This window comes from Sapajus apella, unplaced genomic scaffold (genome assembly GCF_009761245.1).
Source record: "Sapajus apella isolate SASKATOON/1434 unplaced genomic scaffold, GSC_monkey_1.0 scaffold7, whole genome shotgun sequence".
Classification (NCBI taxonomy): Eukaryota; Metazoa; Chordata; class Mammalia; order Primates; family Cebidae; genus Sapajus; species Sapajus apella.
Window position 1 is genome coordinate 37764002 of NW_022436947.1, and position 27108 is coordinate 37791109.

Below are 27108 nucleotides of genomic sequence, written 5' to 3' on the forward strand. Positions count from 1 at the left end.
GGCGCTTTTTTTTTTTTTTTTTTGCCCTGGAATCTACTGTCCTGGTTCCCTGCTCAGTCCTCCAATCGCCAGCCAAAAGGGCACCCGGACCGCTGCTCCAGGGCCCGATAAAGCAGCCGCGCGGGGCAAAGCTGCAGCGCCGGCCGGCACAGCCGCGCTGGCTGAAACAGCCGCGCTGGTGACCTGTGGAGTTCCTCCGCCTGGGAATTTCCTAGTCTGTGGGTAATAAAAAGCGGCGTCCACTCACCCTCTGCGCTTTCACTGGGAGCTGCAATCCTGAGCTGTTCCTAAACGGCCATCTTGGATCAAGAATCTTGCATGTTCTTTACATGTACCCCAAAACCTAAAATGCAATAAAATAAATGGAAAAAAAAAAAAAGAACAAAGACTGAGGTCTCCTGAAGAGGAGGCATTCTGCAGCAAGACTTGCAATGTAGAAATTCTGAGTTTCTAGCCTACCAGCCTGCTATACCAATTGCAGATTTGCCAGCCCAACAATCACATGGGAAATTCCTTAAAATACATCTTTCTCTCTGTCTCTTTCTCTCTCCATATATATATATTTGTGTGTGTGTGTGTGTGTATGCATATATACTTGAATATAAGTATATCCTATTGGTTCTGTTTCTCTGGAGAACCCTGACTGATATACTTTCTTTTTACTCATTTCCTCTCGATTAGCACTTTTCAAACTGTCATGACTGTGTGTGAATCATCTGTGTGTGAATAACTTGTCTAAGTGCAGCCTCTAAGTCAGTGGTGGTGGGCTAAGATTCTGTATTTTGAGCAAGCTCCCATGTAATACCTATGCTGCTGGTCTGTGGACCACATTTTGTGTAGCAAGGCCTTATATGATCAACTTTTTCTTTTAAATTATATCATGAGCTCAGTTCTTCTCCTGAAACATTAACTTGTAACTGTATTGCACTCCATCCTATGAATTGCCATAAATTAGATACATTCAGGCTTTAGAAACATATTTCCCAAAGGCTATTTACAAAAATTGTTCAAGTATAATCTCACCCAAAGGCCTGGCTTCTGTAGCACAATAGAAAAATAGTAGAAATGTAGAAAAATTGTCAAAATGGAATCTCACCCAAAGACCTGGTTTCTGTAGCAAATCAGGCCTGCATGCTCAGTCCCTGGTTACAAGGGCTTCCCTTAGCTTTTTTTTCTTTACTTTTTATTTCAGTAGCTACAAAAATTCCTTTCGCCTTTGTCTGGGTGTTCATATTATTAGTCTCTGCTGGGAAGGGGAACCTACTGAATAGACATGGTTCTCAGAAGTCATTCATACATTCTTCCATTTATTCATGTAATAATATTACTCAGTTATATCATCAGTTGATGTTATAGGCACCATGCTGGGAACTGTATACAGGGGATTCATTTAATAACTAATCATTTATAAAATGAATATAATTGTAGTTATGATAATTACATGGTGATGTAAGTATATAACAAGAAACTGGTCTAATCTAAGGGTCAGTGACACTTCCTATGGAAGTGACATTTCAGTTGAGCTCTGGTTGTCTGAGGATATGCCACTCACTTTCCTAACTTTTGGCTAGTCCTTTTTGAATAGGTGGAGGCTTTGATGACAGAATCTTGGAAGTCACCTTTAGTGAGAGGTGGCACACATGAAGTCTCCAAAGATCTCCCTAGAGGTCCATTGTAGCTGCTGCTCCTCATTCTCCCCGTCAAGCTCTTATGTAGATGACCCTCCAAAGGAGTTCCCCTTCTGTCTGCTCTTGGGCGGCATCTCAGTTTCCCTCTACTGAATCTGAACACAATCTGATTTCCCATCCATGTCCATTTGCTACAGGAAATGCAGCCTAAATAACAAGTTATCATGAGGTAATTCATCATAGGCAAATATTTTGATCTTTGAATCAGTCATTATTTTGACCACTCTCTGCCACTGCTCTTTCCATTAACATGGATAATGATAGTTGAAAAGAAATTGGTACTACAAAGCTACAGTAATCGAAACAATATGGCACTGGCAGAAGGATAGACATAGAACAATGGAATAGAATTGAGAGTTGAAAAATAAATCTATACATTTATGGCCAATTGATTTTTGAAAAGGGTGCGGAGACAATTCAGTGAGGAAAAGAATATTCTCTTCAACAATTGATGCTGGGCAAACTGTATATCCACATAAAAAAAGTGAAGTTGGACCCCTACCTCATACTATATATAAAAATTAAGACAAATGGCCAATAACCTAAATATAAAAGCCAAAATAATTAAACTCTTTTGAAGAAAAAATAGGGTTTGAATCTTTACGACCTTGGATTTGGCAATACATTCTTAAATATGACACCAAAAGCATGAACAACAAACAAAAATAGATAAACTGAACTTCATCAAATTTGAAAATGTTTATGTATCAAAGCACATTATTTTAAAAATGAGAAGACAACCTACAGAATGGAAGATAATTTCAAATCATACATCTAATAAGGACTTGGTATCCAGAATATATGAAGAATTCTTATAATTTAACAACAAAAAGACAACCCAACTAAAAAAAAAATAGGCAAATAACTTCAGTAGACATTTCCCCAGAGAATATATACAAATGGCTAGCAAGTACATGAAAAGATACTCATATCATTATTCATTAAGGGGATGCAAATGAGGTACCACTTCAAGCCCACAAGGAAATTTGTTTCAACGGGAAATAAGTGTTGTTGTTGTGGAGAAATTGGAACCCTTATAGATTGCTGGTGGGTATGTAAAATGGTACAGCCACTATAGAAAACATTTTGGTGGTTCCTTAAAAAGTTAAGCATAGAATTAGCATATGACCCAGCAAATCTACTCCTAAATAGCCAAAAGAATTGAAACCTGATATTCAAACGAATAGATATACATAGTCAAAATATCTAAAAGATGGAAACAATCCAAATATTCATTAACAGATTAATGGATTTTCAAAATGTGGCTTTTCCACTGGGTAGGATATTATTCATAAAAAGGATTGAGGTGCTCATACATGGTACAATGTGCATGAACCTCAAAAACCTTACACTAAGTGAAATAAGCCAGGAACAAAAGGCCAAATATTATATTATTCCATTTATATGAAATATTCAGAATAGGTAAATTTACAGAGACAAAACAGATTAATGATGCCAGGGGCCAGGAGGAAAGGAGTATAGGCAACAATTGCTTCATAGATACAGGGTTTCCTTTTGGATGATGAAAATGTTTTGGAACTACATATAGGTAGGTTCTGGTTGCACAACATTATGAATAATTAAATAACATATAAGTGGTTGTTTTTTAAAATTAAAAAAAATTTTTTTAAAGAGACAGGCTCTTGCTGTGGTGCCCAGGCTGGCCTTGAACTCCTGGCTGAGGCGATCCTGTTGTCTCAGGCTCCCAAGTTGCTGAGAGTACAGGCATGCACCACTGTGTCTGGGTTAGGTGACTTGTTTTTTGTTATGTAAATTCTACCTCCATAAAATATTAAAAAATAGAGTAATCAAGACTAGATTCTTTCCTTCTTGTGTCTGCCATATTTCATGGTTAATTTAAAAATTTTAAAACACAGTAACATATTTATGACATATCTTTGGTTATTACTACCTTGGGTTTTCATCATGCTAATGCATTCTCTCATTATTTTCTACTCTGCAATTCAGATTTCAGTCCAAGGCTTCAGGTACATTGCAAACAGCTGCACTGGAATTCTTCATCTTACCATTAATGACATGCCAACTCTGACGGACAACTGTATAAAGGTAGGTAGTTGGAAAGTATATTTTCTTCTCTGTCCTATAAGAAAAATGAATGTCCTATAAAAAAATGAAAAATGAAAAATATGAGTGGACTTTTCATTTTAGTTATTTTTTAATAGTAATACAATCATTTAAAAGTTTTCACACACCCACATACCCTTGAAAACATTTGAATCCTTAAATATCCTAAGGCACCTTATTTCACAGTTAGGATTTTTTTTAGTGATGTTATAGCCTAAGCACAAACTTTGAGTTTAGTTCTCCATGTTAAGCTGCCAAATGTAGTAATTTTTTTCAGTAGTCAATTTCTCATGTTTTCCCATACTCTTAGTACATGATTTAATTCTGATTTCTCCACATTACTCAAATGTAAGTGTATAAACATGTATTGAAAAATCTAATTTTCTTTGAAATTAGGAAAATTAATAGTTAACATGTCGTTTCTAATATATTGAAGGAAAAAATGACTTTATTACCTTACTAAACCTGTTCTGAACACTTGATTAATAATTTTTTCTTCTGAAGGCTTTAGTTGAAAAGTGCTCTCATATTACATCGATGGTTTTCACTGGTGCACCGCATATCTCTGATTGTACTTTCAAAGCTCTGTCTACTTGTAAACTCAGAAAGATCCGATTCGAAGGTCTGTTATATTAAAAACATGGTTCCGCATTATCATTTACTTTTACTCTTGCGGCATTACAAATACAATACTTGTCTTTTCTTCTCTTTTTTAAAAACAGGAAATAAGAGGATTACTGATGCATCCTTCAAATTTATAGACAAGAATTATCCAAATCTCAGTCACATTTACATGGCTGACTGCAAGGGAATAACAGACAGCAGCCTCAGGTCACTTTCACCTTTGAAGCAATTGACTGTGTTAAATTTGGCAAATTGTGTAAGGTAATGAGTCATTCAGTCAAACATTCAAGAAACATTGATTATCTAGTATGTGCCAGGTCCTCTCCTAAGGAACTTATGGTTTGTGGGGTAAACATGAAAGTCAGAAGTCCAGGAGTTAATGTAGAGGTATGCACAGAGTTCTGTGATTATAAAAAAGAGGGACTCCCAACCCAGGCTGATTTTATGGGGGGATATGGGGAATTATGGACCCTTGTAAAATTAAGGAAACTCAAAGGAATACTTATGGGCTACCTTTCCTACTGAGGGTTCCCATAGCTAGTTTAGTTAACAGGATCTTTTCTCATATGGACTTTCTGAATTGCTTATGAAGAACCAATCTCACTGAAGGTTTTCCTCTTGGGTACTGGTTAGATTTTTCCTCCGTGTAGAATTTCTGACAAATGGACAAAGGATGAGTTCTTACTGAAATCCTGTCTTTGGCTGGGCCACTATTGGATTACTCTCCTGGTATTCTCAGGATCAAATTCTTTTTTTTTTTTTTTTTTTTCTTTTAGATGGAGTCTCACTCTGTTGCTCTGGCTGGAGGGCAGTGGCGCGATTTCAGCTCACTGCAACCTCTGCCTCGAGTGCTCAAGTGATTCTCCAGCCTCAGCCTCCTGAGTAGCTAGGATTACAGGTGTGTGCCACCATACCTGGCTAATTTTTGTATTTTTAGTAGAAACAGGGTTTCACCATGTTGGCCAGGCTGGTCTTGAACTGCTGACCTCAAGTGATCTGCCTGCTTCAGCCTCCCAAAGTGCTGGGATTGCAGGCGTGAGCCACCACACCCTGCCAAGGATCAGGAAGTTTCTTGCTGAAATCTCTTCCCCAGTGGGTAACTCAGCCTCTTACCTATGTAGAATTCTTATAATCTTATAGAGCCAGATAATAACAAAATAGCACTTGATCCACAAAATAGTGCTTGATCCACATTGAAGTTGGCTAACATTTGGGAAAGCACAAGTCAGCATAATAATCTAAGCTACATAGAATCTTTTATGTATTTATTTGCATTTTTTTGAGACAGAGTCTCAATCTGTTGCCCAGTCTGAAGTACAGTTGCGCAGTCACTGTAACCTTGAACTCCTGGGCTCAAGCGATTCTTCTGCCTCAGCCTCCCAAGTAGCTAGAACTACAAGGCACACTCCATCATATCCAGCTAATTTTTAAATTTTTTGTAGAGACAGGTCTCACTATATTGTCCAGGCAGGTCTCAAACACCTGGCTTTAAGTGATCCTTCCACCTTGGCCTCCCGAAATGCTGGGATTATAGGCATGAGCCACTATACTGGCCCACTACACAATCTCAACCTATGTTGCCTATTATTAAAATGTGGAGGCAACATGGATCAGTCGGGGCTGGAGAAGATATAAGGGTTTGGAATGGGAAAAACCTGGATTAGGAAATGAGGGCTCCAGCCAAGGGCCAGTGAAGAATTAAAGCCTCCTGTCAACAGCCATGTGAGTGAGCCTGGAAGCAGACCTTACAGTTCCAGTCAAACCTTCAGATGACTTAAGCTCTAGCTGGCACCTTGACTGCAAACTCATGAGAGACCCTGAGCTAGAACCACCCTAGTTCACTTCCAGATCCCTGAGATCCAGAAACTGGGAGATAATAAATGTTTGCCATTTAAGCCACAAATTTGGATCAATTTGTTACATAGTAATAACTGTGAGACACACACACACACACACACACACACACACACACAATGTACACCAATGTGTGTGTATCAACTAATTCTGTCTATATGAATATGTGAAATAAAACTGAATTACATTCTTGTATTTCACTCAGCCTTCTGCAAATTAATCTTTTTTTTTTTCCTTTTTTTTTTTTTTTTTGAGTCTCACTCTGTCACCCAGGCTAGAGTGCAGTGGTGCCATCTTGGCTCACTGCAACCTCCACTTACTGGATTCAAGAGATTGTACTGCCTCAGCCTCCCGAGTAGACAGGTGTCCACCATCATGCCTGGCTAAGTTTTGTATTTTTGTAGAGACAGTTTCACGATGTTGGCCAAGCTGGTCTTGAACTCCTGACCTTAGGTGACCCACCTGCCTTGGCCACCCAAAGTGCTGGGATTACAGGCGTGAGCTACCGCACCTTGCCTAATTAATCTTAAATGGAAGTTTTTTGCCTCCAGAAGTAGAGGTGACAAGACATTTCAAAGGGCTGTGCCAAAAATAGTTCAGATCCTTGATGAAATATATTTTCAATATATTACTGAGCTCACAAAGAGTAAGAGAAATATCCAATAGCCCTCAATCCCCTAATTCTTTGCTACTCTCTCAATGAACAAATTCACTGAGATGAATAGTGAGTAGCCAGCAAACATAAAAGGTTGAGAAGCCCTAAGCACAAATTTCATGACAATACTGCCTTTGAGAGAATCAGCTCTGAGCAAGACTCAAAGTAGGGAGGTAGAACCTGAGACTTCTGCAGGGTTTGTACCTCTTTAAGGGGGGCAGAGTGGTCTCAGGAGGTAGTCCCCGAGCTCCTGGAAGACATTAGCACAAAGCTTCTCAGGCTAGAGATTAAGATCAAATAAATAGGTGCCCAAAGTCAAAGATTGCCAAAATGCACAAAGATATGAGTCACTGTGAGAAAGAGTCACAGAAACAGCAAAATACACTTGACCTTCAGGTAATTCAAATATAGGAATTGTCAGACATAGAATGTTAAGTAACCACGTATGAAATGTTTGAAGAAATAAAAAATGGAATCAGAAATATGAGCAGACAACCAAACATGATAAAACAGATTTATCTGGGGAAAAAAACCTAACTTTTAGAAACAAATGATGTAATATAGTTATTCAAATAAACAATGGATTGCTGATCAGCAGATTAGAACTCAGGGAATTATAGAGCTGGAAGATCATTTTGAAGAAATGACAACAGAGGGAGGATGAAAAAGTATAACATAGGGTAAAAAGATAAAGCTTAGTATCAGAGTTTTAAGATTTCAAAATTTATATGTAAGAGTTAGACCTAAAATGGTAAGTTGGAGCATTAAAGAATATACACTTTTCTCAAACACACATCAATCCTTTAAAAAATCAACCATGGAACCAAGGTTCCAACAACCTTCAAACTATTTTTATCAACAAATTGTATTCTCTTACTACAAAGCAACTCAAGAATCAGCAATGAAAAGATAAATTAAAAATACATATTTGAAAGGATTTAAAAGTAAAAATCTTCGGGTATCAGAATCACCTGAGGAGCTGAATAAAACTATAGATGCTTAAGCCCCATATCAGAGCTATTGAGTCTAAATCATTAGGGATGGAACCCTAGCTTGTGTATTTTAAAAAAAAAACAACAAAAAAAAAAAAAAAAAAAAAAAAAACAGCATGGATACTTTTGATACACACCCAGGTTTGGCCCTTCCTAACTTCATTAACCAATTAATTTGGATCATTATCTCAATAATCTTTTCCGTTGACTTTTAATCCTTTCTTGACTATAATATGAATTTCTGCGTGTGCAAGTGCGCACACATACACACACGCCCTTAATTGCTTTCCCAGGTGCTGGCACACTCCCCCTCTTAGAGGTGGAAGATGGGTAGATGGGCACAGCAGGCATCCACCTACTATGGCTCTTTCAGCTGAAACAGGATAACATCTTTTGCCTTTACTGCTCAGTTCTTTGCAAATCTGAACCAACAAAGGGTGTAAAGGATGTCAGCAATCAGCATGTTCTGCTCCCAGTGCTCTTCCCATCTGTATGCCTACCTGTAGAGCTGTTGTGAAAACCGCCTCTTAGGAATGCATTGATGCAAACTCCTGTCCTGCTTTATTTTCTGAAATGCTTCTTAGAAGGATCTGGTGGTTCTCAAATGGAATTAGAAATGAAGATCCCAACAAAAGACAGGGAATTGATGGCCAAACGGACATCTGGCCATTTACAAAGCAGGATTGACATGATACGGGTATGGCACTGACACACAGAGGAAGTTTCTGATTAGGATAGTGTGGGAAGGCTGAGGTCAAGGTAATCCAGCATCAGGTTTTCTCTGATTCAGAGGGAAAGAAGCCAAAGGCCTCATGTTGAGTTTCCTGTCCAGCAGATTCACCTTGTAGTTAGTGAAAATTCCTTCAAAATTCTGGCAGTAGTTTGACTGGTAGTCATGGTTTTCATTCTCCTAAGTTTTGGTCTTTTTCTTTTGCAGGCAATGGTATCAGGGATTAGTTAACTTGATCACATTTTAACCCAAGAGAAAAAGACCTTGAGGGCCATCTGTCTTATTAAAAATTATGAACAAAGGAACATAAATAACATTTTAATTAATACTTCTCCCATTCCTCTCATTTATACTTTTTTATTACGTTAAAATCTACATTAAAAAAATTGGGTTTCAAAATGTTGACAAAATACCAGTATATAGATATTACCTTGCTATTTTGGAAATATATTGGGTGTGATAGCTATTACTTTAATATTATTATATATGTTTATATATAGAATCACATGTAAAATTTTTCTCACTCTTCCCTACAGAATTGGTGATGTGGGACTAAGGCAATTTCTTGATGGTCCTGCAAGTGTAAGGATAAGAGAGCTAAATTTAAGCAACTGTGTGCAGCTAAGCGATGTCTCTGTTATGAAACTATCTGAGCGGTATGATAAAACAGTCTTTTACATCATATCATTAGTAATTGTATATTTGATAATAGGAGAGATGAGACTCCTAAAAGCAGAGATTTCATGATATTTGGGGGAACATCAGAGATGCCCAAAAACTGATTATTCAGTGAAACTGTATAAAAGACCTCAAAGTCATAGATTGAACCAGTTTTTATATTATATTATTATATATAAATTACATCTGAGATGGAGTCATTCATGAAATAACGACTATCTAGATATGGGTGGCTTGTCTGTACTTTTTCAAGATTATCTCTAAGTAAACCTTTACTCTAGCATTTTCCAAGAGGTGTTCTGGCTGGTTAGTTTATTCTTGACTCCCCTCTTGTCAAAAGTCTTGTACAATTCCTGTAGCAGACTTGTAAGGGATAAATAGGGGACTTAACTTGCACTTTTACTGGTCATTCATTGTGGTACTTATGTGATAGTTTTTGATATGTATGTGATTTTTTTTTTCTTATTAGAAATTGCAATATGAAGCTACAGAAAGTCTTATAATAATCTGCTGCCCTTTCATCCAACTTCATAATGCCAAATTACTTTCTACTTTTAGTCTTAAAATTTTTGTTGAGTAAAAGAAAATCCTTGCTTCAATACCATTTGTTTTTCCAAGATAGTTTTTGTATGAAGACATTGCTCACTGACAATATGATTGACAGCTAAAATTAATTCATGCTGCTTTCTTTCAGCTGCCCTAATTTAAACTACTTGAGTTTACGAAATTGTGAACATTTGACCGCCCAAGGAATTGCATATATTGTAAACATCTTTTCGTTAGTATCAATAGATCTCTCTGGAACAGATATCTCTAATGAGGTAAAAAAAAAAAATCAAAACAGTACAATGACTTTTATTGTTTCATTAATACAGTTATTTGCTATTTTGTAAACAATGGAGAGATATGTTTTATTTCTTATTCTATTATAAAAGTTAAATTTAGGGTTATTGTTTATAGAAGGTGATAGAAAAGTTTCTTTGTGAATCAGTAGTCATGTTTGTTTTAAAAATAACAAAATACAGTATTTTGAGGAAAGTCATGACAGATAAGAGTATGTCAGGATAATTTGAAATTTGTTTCATTATAGAAGTTTGGTAAATGTGGAAATAATATGTTAGATGGCTTAACTATATTTTTCTTATGGATTGCACATTTTATAAGACTACCTGAATGCCCTGAGATCTAAGTCTTTAATTCAAGACTGAAGTCTAGAAATGCCCTCAGCAAATCTACAAAAGGATATATTTTAAAGAACTCCTTTCCTTAAATGAGTTCCTTAAACAAGGAAGGAACATGGAAGAGACATAAAGGAAGCTGTTGATTCTATTCATCAGGGTTGAAACTCAGGCCACATCTATCTTACCCCTCTGGGACTGCCCCATTTACTAATCAAAAGGAGGATAACTCTGAGAGATTTGCCATGCTTCTGAAAGAATTAAATGGGCAATAGTTATATAAGGAATATATGGACTTCTCTTGAAAATCATGCATTGGGAGGAATCTAGGAAGACCATATGGGAAGTAAGGATCCCTCTTCCATCTTCTTGCTAAATCCCTATTCACCCCTGAAGACTCAGATCAAATATCACCTGTCTGTGAGGGCCTTCTCTGAGAGGCCCTACCTTGCAGGCAAGCACTGGAATTTCTCCACGTGCATCTCCAGCTCCAGTACATCCTTTAACATGAACTGTTTCTCTCCATTTCTCACTGCGTTGCAGACATCTGTGTTATGTGTTCATCCTTCTCAACATTCAGTGGGCTCTTTTAAATGAAGGACTAGACCTGTTCATTGTTCTAGGTTCTTTCCTTTCTTTATTTATGAATGAACTTGGTTTCAGCCTCCGTTCTGCTAGATAATCTCCTCTTTCCTTCCATATCACTCACGTGTGATATGAGAGTGTGTGTAGGGAGCAGTAACATGGAGTCATCTCATTATGGTGGGGTCAGTGTCTGGTCTTCTCAATGCTGTCTTCTGTCCACCTGGAATTCACTGAGATGTGTGAGGGCTCATTTGGTATTTAGTTTCCTGTCCAGGTGGATCCTTCATGTCTCTTTCTTGTTCAGACGCCAAGGCCCCTTCAAGTCTTCAGGCTTCCCTGTCATGTCTGCTTTGCTCTGGATTCCTCTGGGTCTTTCTGGGTCATGGAGATCCTGTGAGGCTGTCCTAGGTTCACAGTCCTAGTCACCTGCTGCAGAAATTTTCTTGCTCCCGCATCATGGATGTGTTTGCTCCCAAACCCATGACTCACCCTCCCCTTGCTCTGCGAGAGGGTGACTCACACCAGTCAGCTAGATTCCAGGTTAGGGTTGGTGCTTGTGAGACATTTGTGAATGATTAAAGGGCCCGTAGAAAGGACAGTCCAGTGTTTTCCTCTACCTTTCTTTGCATCATCATCATCAGCTACATTTCCTTAGTGGTCTACTCCCCTGTGAACCACAGGCCTGCTGTGGTTCCAGCTTCCCTGAATGACCTTGGCCCCTGAACTTCAATAACACCATATCTTCCCATTGTCCTTCCAGCATAGGGACAGTAGTGGCTTCCTACTGCTGCTAGTCTCTAGATTTTGTCACTGTCCAATTTGGCTCCTCAGTTTCTCTACCACCCATGTGGCCACTCCCCCATTAAAATTAAATCTCCTCAGTTTTGAATGTTCAGGGTTGTTTCTGCTTTTCCCATTGACTCTTAACTGATACAATGACGGACACAGGAACACTCCATCTTATTGCTTTTATCAACCCTATTGGGAAAGGTGGAATGGGTTCCCATCTACTTAGGTCCCTAAGCCTACCTGTGGGTTCCAACTTTCTCTTTAGCTGGATAGAGACTGAGAAGGTCTATAACAGGCCCCCATATGGTGAATTTCTCAGGATTTGCTTCACTCTGGCTCTCCCCTCCCCTCCTCTTTTCCCCTGCCCTCTCCTTTTCTCCTCTCCCTCTTGTCTTCTTCCCCTCCACCTCATCTCTCCCCTCGTCTCATATTTGCTCCTCTCCTTTTGACATAGATTCTTTTCCTAATCTGGGGGTGGAAAAAATGTTCCAACCGATTACATGGTTTTAAAAAATGTTATCCCCCAAGTCTTTCAGGGCTTGGGCTTTTGAAGTTTAAAAGCCCAAGATTTTCCTCCTGTGTTCTTTTGTAAGAACCTTTTCCTGACACATAGGAAGAGAATGGCCAGCTGTTGTCTGAAGGGTCACAGAGTGACAAGAACTAGAGAATCATAGCACATTATAAAACACATCAAAATATAATTCCCCACAGCACTTACCACAAGCCTGAAGTGCCTGGGGAATATTTGCTGACTGAATGGAGTAAAGGTTAAAATGGTTTATTTAGTTTTTAGCATTTGGGGAAAGCTCAGGTTTTATTTTTAAAGACTGTATATTAAAATTTTATCCATAGAGGACAAGTTAAAAACTTAGGAATATAGGCCAGGCGTGATGGCTCACGCCTGTAACCCCAGTACTTTGGGAAGCTGAGTCAGACAGGTCACTTGAACCCAAGAATTTGAGACCAGCCTGGGTAACATCATGAAACCCCATTCTCTACAAAACATACAAAAATTAGCTGGGTGTGGTGATGTGCACCTGTAGTCCCAGCTTCTCAGGAGGCTGAGAGGTGGGAGTATAGCTGGAGCCCGGGAGGTCAAAGCTGCAGTGAGCCATGATTTTACTGCTGCACTCTGGCCTGGGAAACCTGGGCAACACAGCAAGATCCTGTCTCAAAAAAATAAAAAGCAACTTAGGAGTATAGCCTCAAGTTCTAGTCTCCATTTTTGTTTTCTTCTGAGGCATATATGTAATTTAAGAGAATTGTAAATGGACACATATTGGGAAGTATACTAATTGTTTTCTGCTAAAAGACTGAAAAGTAAGTCTTCTGTTGTTTTCTTCCTCCAAGTCAGTTAAACTCTGATCTAAAAGGCAAATGATTGACAATTACAGTGCTACAACAGCTGTGGAAGCTAACCTCAAACAGTCATATTTTAATATGAGTCAGCCCGGATGTCAGCTTGGGCAGCTAAACACCAGCCTGGATTATAGGTCTGAGGAAGTGCAAATTTGACTACAGACATAACATTCAGGATTTAAACTCTGGGATGTTACAGATATCCACCAAAGATCAGTTGTGACCAGTTATGCCATTTTGGGGGAAATTTCTCATGTTTTCTAATAATTAATGTTCATTCTAAATTCTTAATGGTGAATTTTCGGTTAGAATCACACTACTCATTTAGTTAACAAGTATTTATTCTGACTACATTGTGCCCTGCTCTGGGAATACTGGAATGAACAAAACAGACGTGATACCTCCTCCTAGTACTTACGTTCTAGTGGGAAGACAGGAATGGGGCAAGTGGTTATAAAGTATGATGAGTGTGGGAAACAGAGAGGGGAAACCTAACCTGGCTCAAAGATTCTTTTCCCAGAGAAGAAAGGGTGTTCTGTGAGCCAAGGAAACTGCCTGCGCAAAGGCATAGAGGTTTAAAAGTGTGCGATATCAGGAAACCGACACATTTGCATATGGCTTGTTGGTGAGAGTATGGTGAGATGATGTTTGAGAGATAGGCAGGGGTCAGGTCATTGAGGGCCCAGGGCCACATTAAGGAATTTGACCTCTGCTCTTCGGGCAATGGAAGGACATTCAGTGTTGTCAGAACAGTAACATGGTCAGATTTATATTCTGAAAAGGTCACTCTGTCTGCTAGACAGACATGGGAATCATAGATACATAGTGACTAATGATAAAGCAGTCATCCAGGTGAAAAGTTATGAACGTCTATATTAGGGAGATGGCAGTAAGCATGTGGCAAAGTCAGCACATTTGGGAGACACTGAGGAAGAAGAAACAGCAGGAGATAGAGCTGGACTGAATGTAGGGTTAAGGAAGAGAGGAAGCAAATCAAGGATGGCACCAGATTTCTGGCTTAAGCATCTGGATAAAGGATGATGTGCCTTCCTAAGCTGTGTCCCTTACACAGTCAGGGAGCAAGTTTGCTGCAGGTTGGGAAAATGAACATGTCTAGTTTGAGTCACCCACACGACAGCTTTATAGAGATGTAGATCAGGACACTAACTGAAATTCATACCTCAGAGATAGAAGAGCTCTTTGGGGTTAGAGAGACTAAAGGGACATTGTGTTCTGAAAATCTTGAAAACTCATGAAGAGGTTGATTAGCAAAGGCCAAAATGCAGACATTTAGAAATCCAGAAAGGTATTTATTGGAGAGAACTAACTTAAATGAGGGAAGCAAAAAGGAGAACACAGTTATATCAAGGTTTGTGTTTCTTATAATAATCTTATTCTCAGTTATTCCTTTTGTGGAAAATAGTGAATAATTTATTGTATCATCCATGAACAAAAGTTGTTTAGGAAGTTACCTACCAAGTACATATTAGGGAAAGAGGAAAGATGTCAATTTGCCTCTTCTAATATAACAGGATAGGGTTTCTAAGTGAGAGAAATAGCTTATTAATGTGATAATATCTTAAGATATCTTCAGAAATCTTTACTCTCCTACAGCTTTTCAAAATGTTCATTTAAATGGGCCATTATTCATTCCCTTCCTACTCCAGAGGATTATTTGAATATGAGGTTATATCTCCATGTATGTGGGAAAATGTTTCCTGCTTGTTAATCAGATTATCATTTTACTAAAGACCACAGGATCCATGGTGAGGGCAGTTCAGTCTGTTACTTAAGTTGCCTTAGTCACCGCCATATTTGTTGTTTAAAGGAAAAGTGAGTCAGAGCAGTGTCCCAGACAGTGTGCTTAGATAGTGGTTTAAGAAGAGTCTTTCATTTGCTTGATTTTCAAAATTTTTTACTCTAAGTACAGGATCTTGAGTGCCTGTTATGTAGGCAACATCCTGGAGTCCTCTTGCTAGAATATAAGATCCATGAGGACTGAAACTTTGTTTTGTTCACTACTGTTTTCCCAGAACTCTGGGAAGTGGTAGGCACTTGATCAATACTCATTGAATGAAGCGAAAAAAATGCTAGGCTCTAGGATTACCAAACGCGAGTAAGACCTATTTCCTGCAGCCCAGTTTGGAAGGGTGGGTGTGGGTAATTTAGATGTGTTGGGGCAGGCATAGTGATAGAGGTGAGCAGGAGAAAGGATCCCTTAATTCAGCCTGTTCAACACAGAAGCATGTGAATGTATCCTTGTTCAAGGGACTTGATGTAGCTTATTGCTGCTAGAATACACTATAAAAAAGAGATGTCATGGTGGGAATTTCATGCTATGTCAAGGAGATTGGACTTGAACCAGTGGATGATGTGTAGGGGAGTCACAGTCATAGTCCGCCTTCCATTTTAGGTAGATTATATGGGATGTTCTCTGGGTGATAGACTGAAGAGGAGAAGGACTGTGGGCAGGGAGGCAAGTAGGAGATATTTTAGAAGTTAAAGGAAGAGATGAAGGCTTCTTGAGCTAGGTCAGAGGCTAGAACAAGCGTGGAAAGGACATATTAAAGAATGTTTAGTAGCTAAAAACGAAAGAACTTGTTGATTGATTATTGTGGAAAATGAGGACCTGGATGGAGGGATGAGAGGATGAGAATTGACTTAAAAATTCTGGCGTTGGAATAAAAAATTTAAAAATTGGCCAGGCATGGTGGCTTACACCTGTAATCCTAGCATTTTGGTAGGCCGAGGTGGGCAGATCAGTTGAGCTCAGGAGTTCAAGACCAGCTTGGCTAACATGACGAAACCCCATCTCTACAAAAATACAGAAAAAAAAAATTAGCCGGGCGTGGTGGCATGTGCTTGTAGTCCCAGCTACCTTTGGGGCTGTGGTGGAAGAATCACTTGAGCCCAGGAGATCAAGGCTGCAGTGAGCCGAGATTGTACCACTGTACTCCAGCCTGGGTGATAAAGCGAGACCCTGTCTTAAAAAAAAATTTTTTTTAAGAAAATTTTTAAAAATGTAACTGTGGGCAGATGGAGTCCCAGCCTCTAAAAAGATAGGTGATATAAGAGAAGTAACAGGTTTTGAGGGAAAGGTGGTTTTAGTTTTATCAGACTGATTTAGAATCTGTGGGATATTCAGGCCAAAAGATTGGGAGAGAGATGGTTACTGGACCTGCAGATGGGGGAGTCATTCTCATGAAGGTGTAAATGTGGCCAAGATTCTCAGGGAGAGTATAGGGGCATGAGGAGAAGTGTATTCCCAGGAAGAACCTAGCAGAACACCAGTGTTTAAGGAGTGAAAAGAAGATGACTCCACGTAGGAGACTAAAGGAAAGGAGGTCAAAAAGATTATAAGAGAACCAGGTGATGCAGTCAAGTGTGGAATAACAACAGTGTCTAATAAAACCAAGAAATTAAATCAGGGAAAGATGAAATTAAAGAAAGAAAAATTTTTTAGACACAGCACCTCACTCTGTCTCCCAGGCTGGAATGCAGTGGCACCATCAAAGCTTACTGCAGCCTTGACCTCCTGGGCTCAAGCGATACTCCTGCTTCAGCCTTCTGAATAGCCAGGACTTTAGGCAAGTGCCACCACACCTAGCTATGACCAAAATTTGAAAGAACATTTACCATTAATTAAACCCCTGTCTACCACTCCAGGTCTACCTCATGCCCCTGCTCTGCTCATTTTCTTTCCCCCAGCACCACTGCTTTCATTTAGCTCCTCAAACAAGCCAAATAAATCCCTACCTCAGGACCTTTCTATATGTTACACCTCCTGCCTGGGTCTGCGACTCCTTCCATTCTTCATATGCCTGGATAGGCAGATGCTGAGCAAGTAATCACTGATGATAATGACAACAAAGCATCTTGACTTAATAGTGCCAGTTTTTATATTTACAACATTATTTTTTCTTTTATAAATATTGGTCATGTTATCCATAATTATCAGAAAATCATACTTCTTAATCTAGATCTTTTCAAGGCAGTAGCAATGGGTTGGTATTATGGATTCATTCTTTCTTTAAGAAAACATAAATCATTTGATGATGATGTTAATGCCTCTAGATTTTAAAATAATAAGTGTCAGCCAGGTGTGGTGGCTCATGCCTGTTATCTCAGCATTTTGGGAGTCCAAGGCAGGTGGATCACAAGGTCAGGAGATCAAGACTATCCTGACCAACACAGTGAAACCCCGACTCTACTAAAAATACAAAAATTAGCCGGGTGTGGCAGCATGCACCTGTAGTCCCAGCTACTCAGGAGGCTGAGGCAGGAGAATTGCTTGAACCCTGGAGGCAGACATAGAACTGAGATTGTACCACTGCACTCCAGCCTGGGTGACAGAGCGAGACTTTACCTCAAAAAAAGTGCCATTTAGTTTCTAATGTACTGTATATTATCTCTGCTGTATTACAGCATAGTTTCTGAGAGGAGTGTTATCTATTACTATTATCACAGTAATAATGGAGCTTAAATTACTTATAGCGTACAGATTATTTTCAAATTGAATTGCAAAAAGAACAATTGTAATTGAATATTGGCATGCCGGTTCCATGTTAATTTTAATTGTATGTGTTATAAGGCTATCTAGTTTCAGCTATTTCTAGCCAAAAAATCTATTACTAAATACCATACTAGAATAGAAAGAAGCCAATGTGAGAAATTTAATAGTCATTGGTAGAGTCTAAGCATCTCTTATAACTGCCCGTCCGCCTCCTCTCCATCCCCACTGCCTCTGACTTAGTTCAAGCACGTTTCTCATACTTACTTTGCTGCAGTATTAGCTTCCAGCGTGCAAATCTGAGTCTGTCTATAAAAACAGACATACAGACTAGTGGAACAGAATAGAGAAACCAGAAATAAGTCCACACATTTATAGCCAGCTGATTTTTGAATAAAGCACTAAGAACACACACTGGGGAAAGAACATTCTTTTAAATAAATGGTGCTGGAAAACCTGGATAGCCACATGCAGAAGAATGGAACTAGATTTCTATCTCTCATCATATACAAAAATCAACTCAAAATGGATTAAGGAATTAAATATAGGAGCCCAAAATATGAAACTATTAGAATGAAGAATAGAGGAAATGCTTCAGTACATTGGTTTGGGCAAAGATTATTTTTGGATGGTACCTCAAAAGCACATGCAACAAAAGGAAAAAAAAAATAGATGGGCCAGACGCAGTGGCTCACACCTGTATTCCCAGCACTTTGGGAGGCCAAGACAGGTGGATCACCTGAGGTCAGGAGTTCAAGACCAGCCTGGCCAACATGGTGAAACTCCATGTCTACTAAAAATACAAAAATTAGCCAGGCATGGTGGCACATGGCTGTAGTCCCAGCTACTTGGGAGGCTGAGGCAGAAGAATGGCTTGAACCTGGGGGGGGGTGGGTGCGGAGGTTGCAATGAGCCAAGATCTTGGCACCAGCCTGAGTGACAAAGTGAGAAAGAAAGAAAGAAAAGAAAAGGAAGGGAGGAAGGAGAAAGAAAAGAAAAATAGATGATTGGTATTACATCAACCTAAAAAGCTTCTGTACAGCAAAGGAAACAATCAGCAGAGTGAAGACACTACCTATGGAATGGGAGAAAATATTTACAAACTATGCTCATCTGACAAGGGTTCAATATCCAGAATGTACAAGGAACTCAAACAACTAAGTAGTGAAAAACCAAATAATCCGATTTAAAAATGGGCAAAAGACCTGAACAGACATTTCTCAAAAGACCTACATGTTACAGCCAGCAGGTATATGAAGAAATACTCAACATCATTAACACCAGGGAGCTGCAAATCAAAACCGCAATGAACTATTGCCTCATGCCAGTTAGAATGGCTATCATCAGAAAGCAAAAAGTAACAAATGCAGGCGAGGGTATGTAGAAAGGGGAACTCTTATAGACTGTTGATGGAAATTTCAATTAGTATAGCCATTATGAAAACATTACTGAGGCTCCTCAAAAAATTAATAATAGAACTATCATATTATCTGGCAATTCCACTACTGGGTATATATCCAAAGGAAATGAAATCAGGCCAGGCATAGTGGTTTATATCTGTAATCCCAGCATTTTGGGAGGCCGAAGCAGATGGATCACTTGAGGCCAGGAGTTCAAGACCAGCCTGGCCAACATGGTGAAACCTTGTCTCTACTAAAAATACAAAAATTAGCTGGACATGGTGGCACACACCTGTGATCTCATGTGATCTCAGCTTCTTGGGAGGCTGAGGCAGGAGAATTGCCTGAACCCAGGAGGCGGAGGTTACAGTGAGCCCAGATAGTGCCACTGCACTCCAGCGTGAGTGACAGAGTGAGACTGTCTCAAAAAAAAAAAAAAAAAAAAAAAACCCCAAAAGGAAATGAAATCATTATGTTGAAGAGATATCTCCACTCCCGCATGTACTGCAGCCAATATATACAATTAACCTAAGTGTCCATCAATGGATAAATGGATTAAAAAATGTGATCTATATATACAATAGAATACTAGTCAGCCTTAAAAAGGAATGAAATCTTTTCATTTGTTACAACATGGATGGGCCTAAAGGACATTGTTAAGTGAAATAATACAAGCACAGAAAGACAAATTCTCATGATCTCATTCATATGTGGAGCCTAAAAAAAAGGGGGATCTTACAGAAGTAGAGAAGAGACAAGTGGTTACCAGAGGCTGGGGAGGGAGTACTGAGGGGAGATGAGGAGAGGTTGGTCAATAGGCACAAAGTTACAGTTAGGTAGGAAGAATAAGCTCTGGTGTTCTGTGGCACAGTAGGGCGACTATAGTTAACAATAATGTATTATTGCATATTTCAAAGTAGCTAGAAGAAAGGATTCTAAATGCTCTCACCACAAAGACATGATCAATGTTCGAGGTGATAGATAGGCTGATTACTCTGATTTGATCATTACATCATGTCTACATGTGTTGAAACATCACACTGTATGCCATAAATAGGTACAATTATTTTGTGTCAGTAAAAACAAAACTTAAAAAAAATCTGAGCCTATCACTCCTGGCTCAGAATTCCTTGGGGTTGCCACACTGCTTACAGTATTAATGGGATTGTGGACCAAACTCTTCCTAAGGCAGCCCTTGCCCACCCCGGCAGCCATACTTCCAACGGACTCCTGCCTCTCTTCCTCAGTTCCAGAGACAGAACTGATTCTCCTACAGCTCCTCAAACATGCCATGTTCTTGTTTACCCATTTCTATAAGTTATTGCCTCTGTCTGAAACATCCTTTCCCCGACTTCTCCACTGAGTAAATTCTTGGTTATCTTTTGTTTGTTTGTTTGTTTGTTTGGGTTTTTTTGGATACAGAGTCTTGCTTTGTCACCTAGTCCAGAGTGCAGTGCCATCATCATAGCTTACTGCAGCCTCAACCCCCTGGGCTCAAGCAATCCTCCTGCCTCAGCCTTCTGAGTAGCTGAGACTACAGGCACACCCCATCATGACTGGCTGATTTTCCAATTTTTTTGTAGAAATGTGGTCTTGCAATGTTGCTCAGGCTGGGCTGAAACTCCTGGGCTCAAGTGATCCCCTTACCTCGGCCTTCTAAAGTGTTGGGATGATAGGCTCAGCTGTCATGCCTGGCGTTGCTGTAAGTTTCATCTGTGGAGAAACTTTCTGAGAATTTCTGGGCAGGCTTAGGATCTCCTTCTTTGTGTTTCTACTGCACTTTCTATATGTCTCCACTAAAGCAATCAGCTTGTTGTATTTTAATATCTGTTCCATACCTGTCTCCCTATAGGACTATCAGCTTCCTGAGGGCAGCAGCTGGATCATCCCATCTTTGGGATGCCTAGCAAGATGCCTAGTTCTTAGGAGGCACACAAAATATTTGATCAGTGAGTAAATGAGTGGATCTGGCACTATTTCCTTCCTCTTAACCAAACACTTAAGGCTTCTTTAAATTCCACATTATCTCAGCTATGCTCTGGGCTAAGTGGAAGCACTTACAGCTGCATGTCTTAATCCGATGATACACTTGCAAGAGACCACCCATCAGCATGGAACACACACACAAATAAAGCCTGAGTCCAGTGAAGCAAAACCTCTAAGCAGGAAACACACGAAATCACTTGGGATTCAAGAAATAGGAAGAATGAGAGTTCGAAGAAAGCAGGGTAGCTCAGAGACAAATGGATTTGCCATGGATTTTCAAAAAGCACATAACAAGAAGTCTGCCCAATTATGGATTTTTGGTTTTTTTTCATATGGAGCTGGATCTCTCCTAGTCCTCTTCAAGCCCTTCTCTCCATCTGGTGGTCTTATATGAATCTGCTGGTCCCATCACACTAGTGATAGTGGTTCCTTCTCACAGAGGTTATGGTTCATTGTCTCCTATTTCTAGCAAAGTGCCTACTAAAATCAGTGCAAACAGAAGTGGCCAACTTGAGCCTCTCACCTTCCTCAAGGTAGACCTTTGGCAGCATGACTTCTCTCAACATCCATCAGGCAGGAGCCAAGTAGTATCAAGGCAAGTTGATCTACTTCCAGGTAACAGAGATGCCAATTTTCCTTCCTTCTATAAGCATCACAATACAGAATCTATTTCTGTGTGGTGATCTAAGCTTGCTTTCCTTTAGACTTGTAGGTCAGTAAATTAGGACAGAGAAGCTGATACATTTTTAAAAGAAATGTGATTACAAAATTCATACTAACAATTGAATAAGTAGAAATAAACAAGAATAACTGAGAAGACTGGTAGTCCCAGCTACTGAGGAAGCTGAAGCTGGAGTATCCCTTGAGCCCAGCAGTTTGAAATCAGCCTGGATGATAGAGCGAGACCCTGTCTCTTAAAAAATAAAATAAATGCACATGTATCTCAGAACTTAAAGTATAATAATAAAATAATTGAGAAGAAAAGGTACATTATATTTATAAAATCGTAATTACTAACTAGAGTAGAAAAGGGAATATTGCTTGGGAGATGAAGATACATTTTCAAGAACATTGTACATGACAGTATTATCAGTGAATTTAGAAAGAGGATGTGCTAATTGGGATAATACATGTTTCCAAGTATAACTGTTGTTCTTTATTTATAAAAGAATGTGGTATGCAATACTAAACAGAGGAAATCTTTCAGAAAGAAGCATGTGATATGTAAACACTGATTCAAACAATTCCAAAAGGAAATGCATTTCATCCAAAAATTCTGAGAATATGCCAGCAAGATAAGAGAAAATCGAGTCTGTATAAATAGATAATTTTATAAATAGGCCAGTTCACTCAACAAATGTTTACTCATTGTCAACTCTATACCATATACCTTGCTAAGTCCTGGGAGTACCAAATTGAAAGACATAGTACTGGTCTCAAGTACAGTCTAGTGGCAAAATAACAATAACAAGAAAAGCAACATCATTGTATGGTTAAAAGTTACTAAAAGCGTGAGTTCAGAGAGATGGGTTCACATCTTGGCTGGTGCCACGGCACTTTGAGACCACAGGCAAGTTTCTCAGTTTCTCTGTACCTCTATTTCCTTCTCTTTAAAATGGCAATTGTAATGTTACCTACCTCACAGTGTTGTTAGGAGGATTAAGTAAGGCAATGCATGTAAACTGGCATATGGCAAGCACTCAGTGCATCTTAGTGATTATTTATTTGAATTATGATATAGTGAGATTTATTTGCTGAAAAGGCACTGCACCATGACAGCACAAATGAGTTAGAAAATAAATACTTGTCTCTCTTGTCTCTGTGGAGGAGTCAAGGAAAGCTTTTCAGCTTTTGAGATGCAGCTGAAAGCTGGAGGAAGAAGCAGGTGGGAAGGCCTGGAGGCATGAGGAGGGTTATGTGTTGGAATCCACAGATGACTCAGTGCTGGAGAAGAGAGGCGATGTAGTGGGAGATGAGGCTTGAGAAAGAGATGGAGGGCAGAATGTGAGTGTCCTTGGGTGCCCTGCATAGCAATTCCCACTACATGCAGTATGCAGTAGGAGCCATTGAAGAACTCTGAGTAGAAGAATAAGACAGATTTGTGTACAAGAAACAAGTCTGGTGGCAATGTGGATGATCTGTTGAAGAAGGGATGAACCATGGCAATGACAGCTGGAAATAATGAAATTTTGATAGTGGTGGCAGAGGGGGCAGATTTGAGAGATATTTAGGAGGTAGCATTGTGAATTCTAGTCCTCTGAAAGTAACAGTGCTGAGTTAGAGGCTTACTGGTTGGCCAAATATGGGGAACAGGGTGGCAGAGAGGAGACACAGAAAATGCTCAGGTTTTTCATTTGGTCAGCTGTGAACATGGTGGTGCCACGAACAGGGTAAAGAACCTAGGAGAGTGATTAGGGTATGGAGACAAGATGCTGAATTCTATTTTGGATGTGTTTAATACTAGTGCTAGTGCATCTCTCCAGACTCTGGGGCCCTTTGATTCTGGGTGACAAAGAGAAAACAAACACCCATCTGACTTTCGGAATCTTTGTTTTTGTTTTGTTTTGCTTTGCTTTGTTTTCCTCAGGATATCTAGAACCATAGGAATTCAGTGTGTTCAAATTCAAGCATTTCTCAAAAAAAACTTACACAAGGATTTTCAATACTATCCCTCTCCAATTTTATCCCCTCTATCATAGCAAAAACTTACATCCTGTTTTATTCTCAAAAACAAACAAAAAAGGCATTAACGAAGTCTTCTTATGTTTACTGACTGCCAGGGGCTTTTTTAGATTTCCCATGATTTATACCCCCAATAACTACATCAGGGTTTCCAGACATCCTGGAGTCCCGGGTGGCCCATTCCATCTTATTTCATAGAGTGTATTTTCTAATATCCTGTATTCAAATATCAAATACCCTAGGATATATGGATTTTATAGATTTCCCATATGCAGAAATTGGAGCCCTATAAAGAGGGTCATAAAGGCGCAAAATGCAGATGAATGAGCAGTGTACTTAAATAAAAGGAAAGTCCATTATGAAAATTCATCTTTCACCAGACTCCTGACTGAAGCTAGGAAGAATCTCATGGTTTCCAGTGTGAATTCTAGTCCTCTGAAAGTAACAGTGCTGAGTTAGAGGTGCTTATGACACATTCAGATGTCTAGTTATCAGTTAGAGAACAAGATTTGTAGCTCAGGAGAGAGATCTAAGCTAGATATAGAGAGATACTTCCAAGTTCCAAGCTCCAGGGAGCATCAATATGTATTGGATAGCTTTGGAAGATGAACCCACAAAGAAAACTGAAAATTAACATCCAGAGAGGTAGGTGAAGAAAGAGGTCAGAGTAATATCATGGGAAACAAGGAAGATGCTATTTCAAAAAGCAGGGGATGGTCAGCAGAGTCAAGCTTCACAGTGAGATCAAGTAATATGAGGATAGAGCAGTATCCATCAATTTTTGTAAAGCAAAACTGTTCATCTCTGTATAAAATACTTATATATGTTAACTTTCATAGTTGAGTACTTTGCTTGAATATTAGTGCAATTTTACTGATAGTTTGTTTAGAATAGAAAGTAAACTAACCAGAACAGTGTGGCTCTGTATAAAGAAATAAAGTCTAGTGTTAATATTTTATATAATTCTTTGTTGATATACAAAAAGATTCAACAACAAACTTGCATATTGGGGTTTTCCTCCAAATTATGCTATTTTCACAAACATTCTAATACTAAAAGAAATATAGATAATGAAAAAATATATTTATATTACCCACCCTCCAAAATATCCTTTTAATTTTTCTGAGTATTCTTTCATTCTGTATACACACACATATACATACACTATACACACACGTATGCAGATGTGATTTTTTTTTTTTTTTTTGAGACAGTCTCACTCTGTCATCCAGGCTGGAGTGCAGTGGCACGATCTTGGCTCACTACAGCCTCTGCCTCCCGGGGTTCAAGTGATTCTCCTGCCTCATCCTCAAGAGTAGCTGGGATTATAGGCACCTGCCGCCATGCCCAGCTAATTTTTGTATTTTTAGTAGAGATGGGGTTTTGCCATGTTGGCCAGGCTGGTCTCGAATTCCTGACCTCAGGTGATCCACCCACCTCGGCCTCCCATAGTGTTGGGATCACAGGCGTGAGCCACTGTGCCCAGCCTGCAGATATAATTTTGTATACTGCTTTTGGAAACTAAGTATGTTACTATATATTCTTTATAACAAACACTTCTCATGTTTGCAGAATATTCTATGTGTACTATAATGTCTCAACAAATTATTTTTTAAATAAAAATGGCAAATATACCTCTTCTAATGAACAGATCTGTGGTAGTCATCGTCTGAACCAAGTGGCCCAACAGCATCACCAATTGTGGAACAACTGGACATATGTGCCTCCCAATGGGATGCTACAATAATTCAGTAGTGTTTTTGCAAAAAAAAAAAAAAAAAAAAAAACAGTTTACCTTGAATGTAATCATAAGGAACAATTAGATAAATCCGGAATGTGGGACATTCTACATAGTAACTGGCCTAGACCCATTAAAAAGTCAGTGTCTTAAAAGAAAATTTAAAGAAAAAAAGACTAAAAAGTCATGATAACCAAACCCATTGCACAAAATGGGTCTAAAATATTTGATTGTTGACTTTGTACTAGATATTATGGTATTACTACTGTTAATTTTCTTGGGTATCATAATACCATATATGTCTATACGATATATACATAATGTATAGTTACATAGACAAATGTCCTTATTCCTAAGGAGATGCACATGAAATATTTAGGGATAAAGCATCATGCTATCTGAAACTTATTTTCAAGTGGTTCAGGGAAATTTATGTTTATTTATGTGCATATATATGTGTGTGTATATATATATATAACCACATATATATATAAACTATACATATATATATGAATCAAATATGTATGTTCATATACATAATTAAATAAATGTGGCAAAATGTTTATAATTGGTGAATTTAGGTAAAGGGTATATAGGTATTCTTTGTAAACATTCTTTAAACATTTCTGTACATTTCAATATAGAGAGTTGGGGAAGCATGTTTCTGTTTATGTTGGTGATAGTCTAAGCCAGATGTATGACTCAGCGGTATAGTAAGTACACACCACACCACACACACACACACACTCTCACACACACAGCATTCCAACATTTGGTAACTAGTTCATTGCTGTTGTTTATGTACATCAGCTAAACAATTCCAGATGAAGAAGTATGAGGAAAGTGTAGTGTTGAAGGATTTGTGTGCTCTCAAATGTCTGTGTGCATGTATCTGTTCCTGGCTGTGTTCCATTTTCCCTCCCACTACTCCCAGTGACCCCAAACTGAACTACTTCCCAACAGCTCACATTTTCCACATGAAGTCTTTGTTTATGCTATTTCCTCAGCCTGAAACACTGTTCCCATTGTTTCACTTGTCAAAATGATAGTTGATCTTTAAGGCTTCATTCAAAATCTCCTTCCTTTGTGAAACTCATTTCTAGCCTGCTACCTCTTTCTTCCAACTGGAAGCATTCATTCCCTGCTGTGTGGTCCCTATAGCTCTCTTGAAATACGTACCTCATTCTTTCTGTAGAGAGTGAGTTGATACATAAGGGACCTCATTACGGTGACTTATGTACCAACTCATATTCCCTAGAGACAGAAAGTTCTGTTGTCTAGGATGAAGTCCAGATTCCTTAGAATAAGGTATGAAGTTCTTGTGACTTGGTGCCTACTTCCTTTTGAGCCTTATGTCTTGATACACCCCTCAATGAACCTGATACTGGAGCTATAATGAAGCCAATTTTCTACCCGGGACTCCTGGGCCCCTAAGATTCAAGCCCCTTAATTCAATGAGGTATAGAGGAGCAAAGTGCTCCCCAGTATTCCTGTGAATTTCTGGTGCCTCGAATTCTCATGCAACCTACGATGCTGGTGATTTCCCCAGGCTACCACTCCAGCTGCTTTCCTCTG

The 27108-nt window shown here is 39.0% G+C and overlaps 1 protein-coding gene across 17 annotated transcripts in view; it reads left to right on the top strand.

The window, feature by feature from the left end:
* FBXL13 (F-box and leucine rich repeat protein 13) overlaps positions 1-27108 on the top strand; it is a 262519-nt gene that overhangs the window by 156640 nt on the left and 78771 nt on the right. For 16 of the 17 annotated variants that reach the window (XR_004268363.1, XM_032276371.1, XM_032276367.1 and 13 more), the window contains 5 exons: positions 3657-3755; positions 4278-4395; positions 4496-4658; positions 9165-9284; positions 10001-10127. Coding sequence is in view for 16 of the 17 variants with exons in the window: in XM_032276371.1 (XP_032132262.1) it covers positions 3657-3755; positions 4278-4395; positions 4496-4658; positions 9165-9284; positions 10001-10127 (627 nt within the window). In the remaining variant the exon portion in view is untranslated. The remainder of the gene's footprint in view (positions 1-3656; positions 3756-4277; positions 4396-4495; positions 4659-9164; positions 9285-10000; positions 10128-27108) is intronic. The other variant, XM_032276383.1, reaches the window with a different exon arrangement.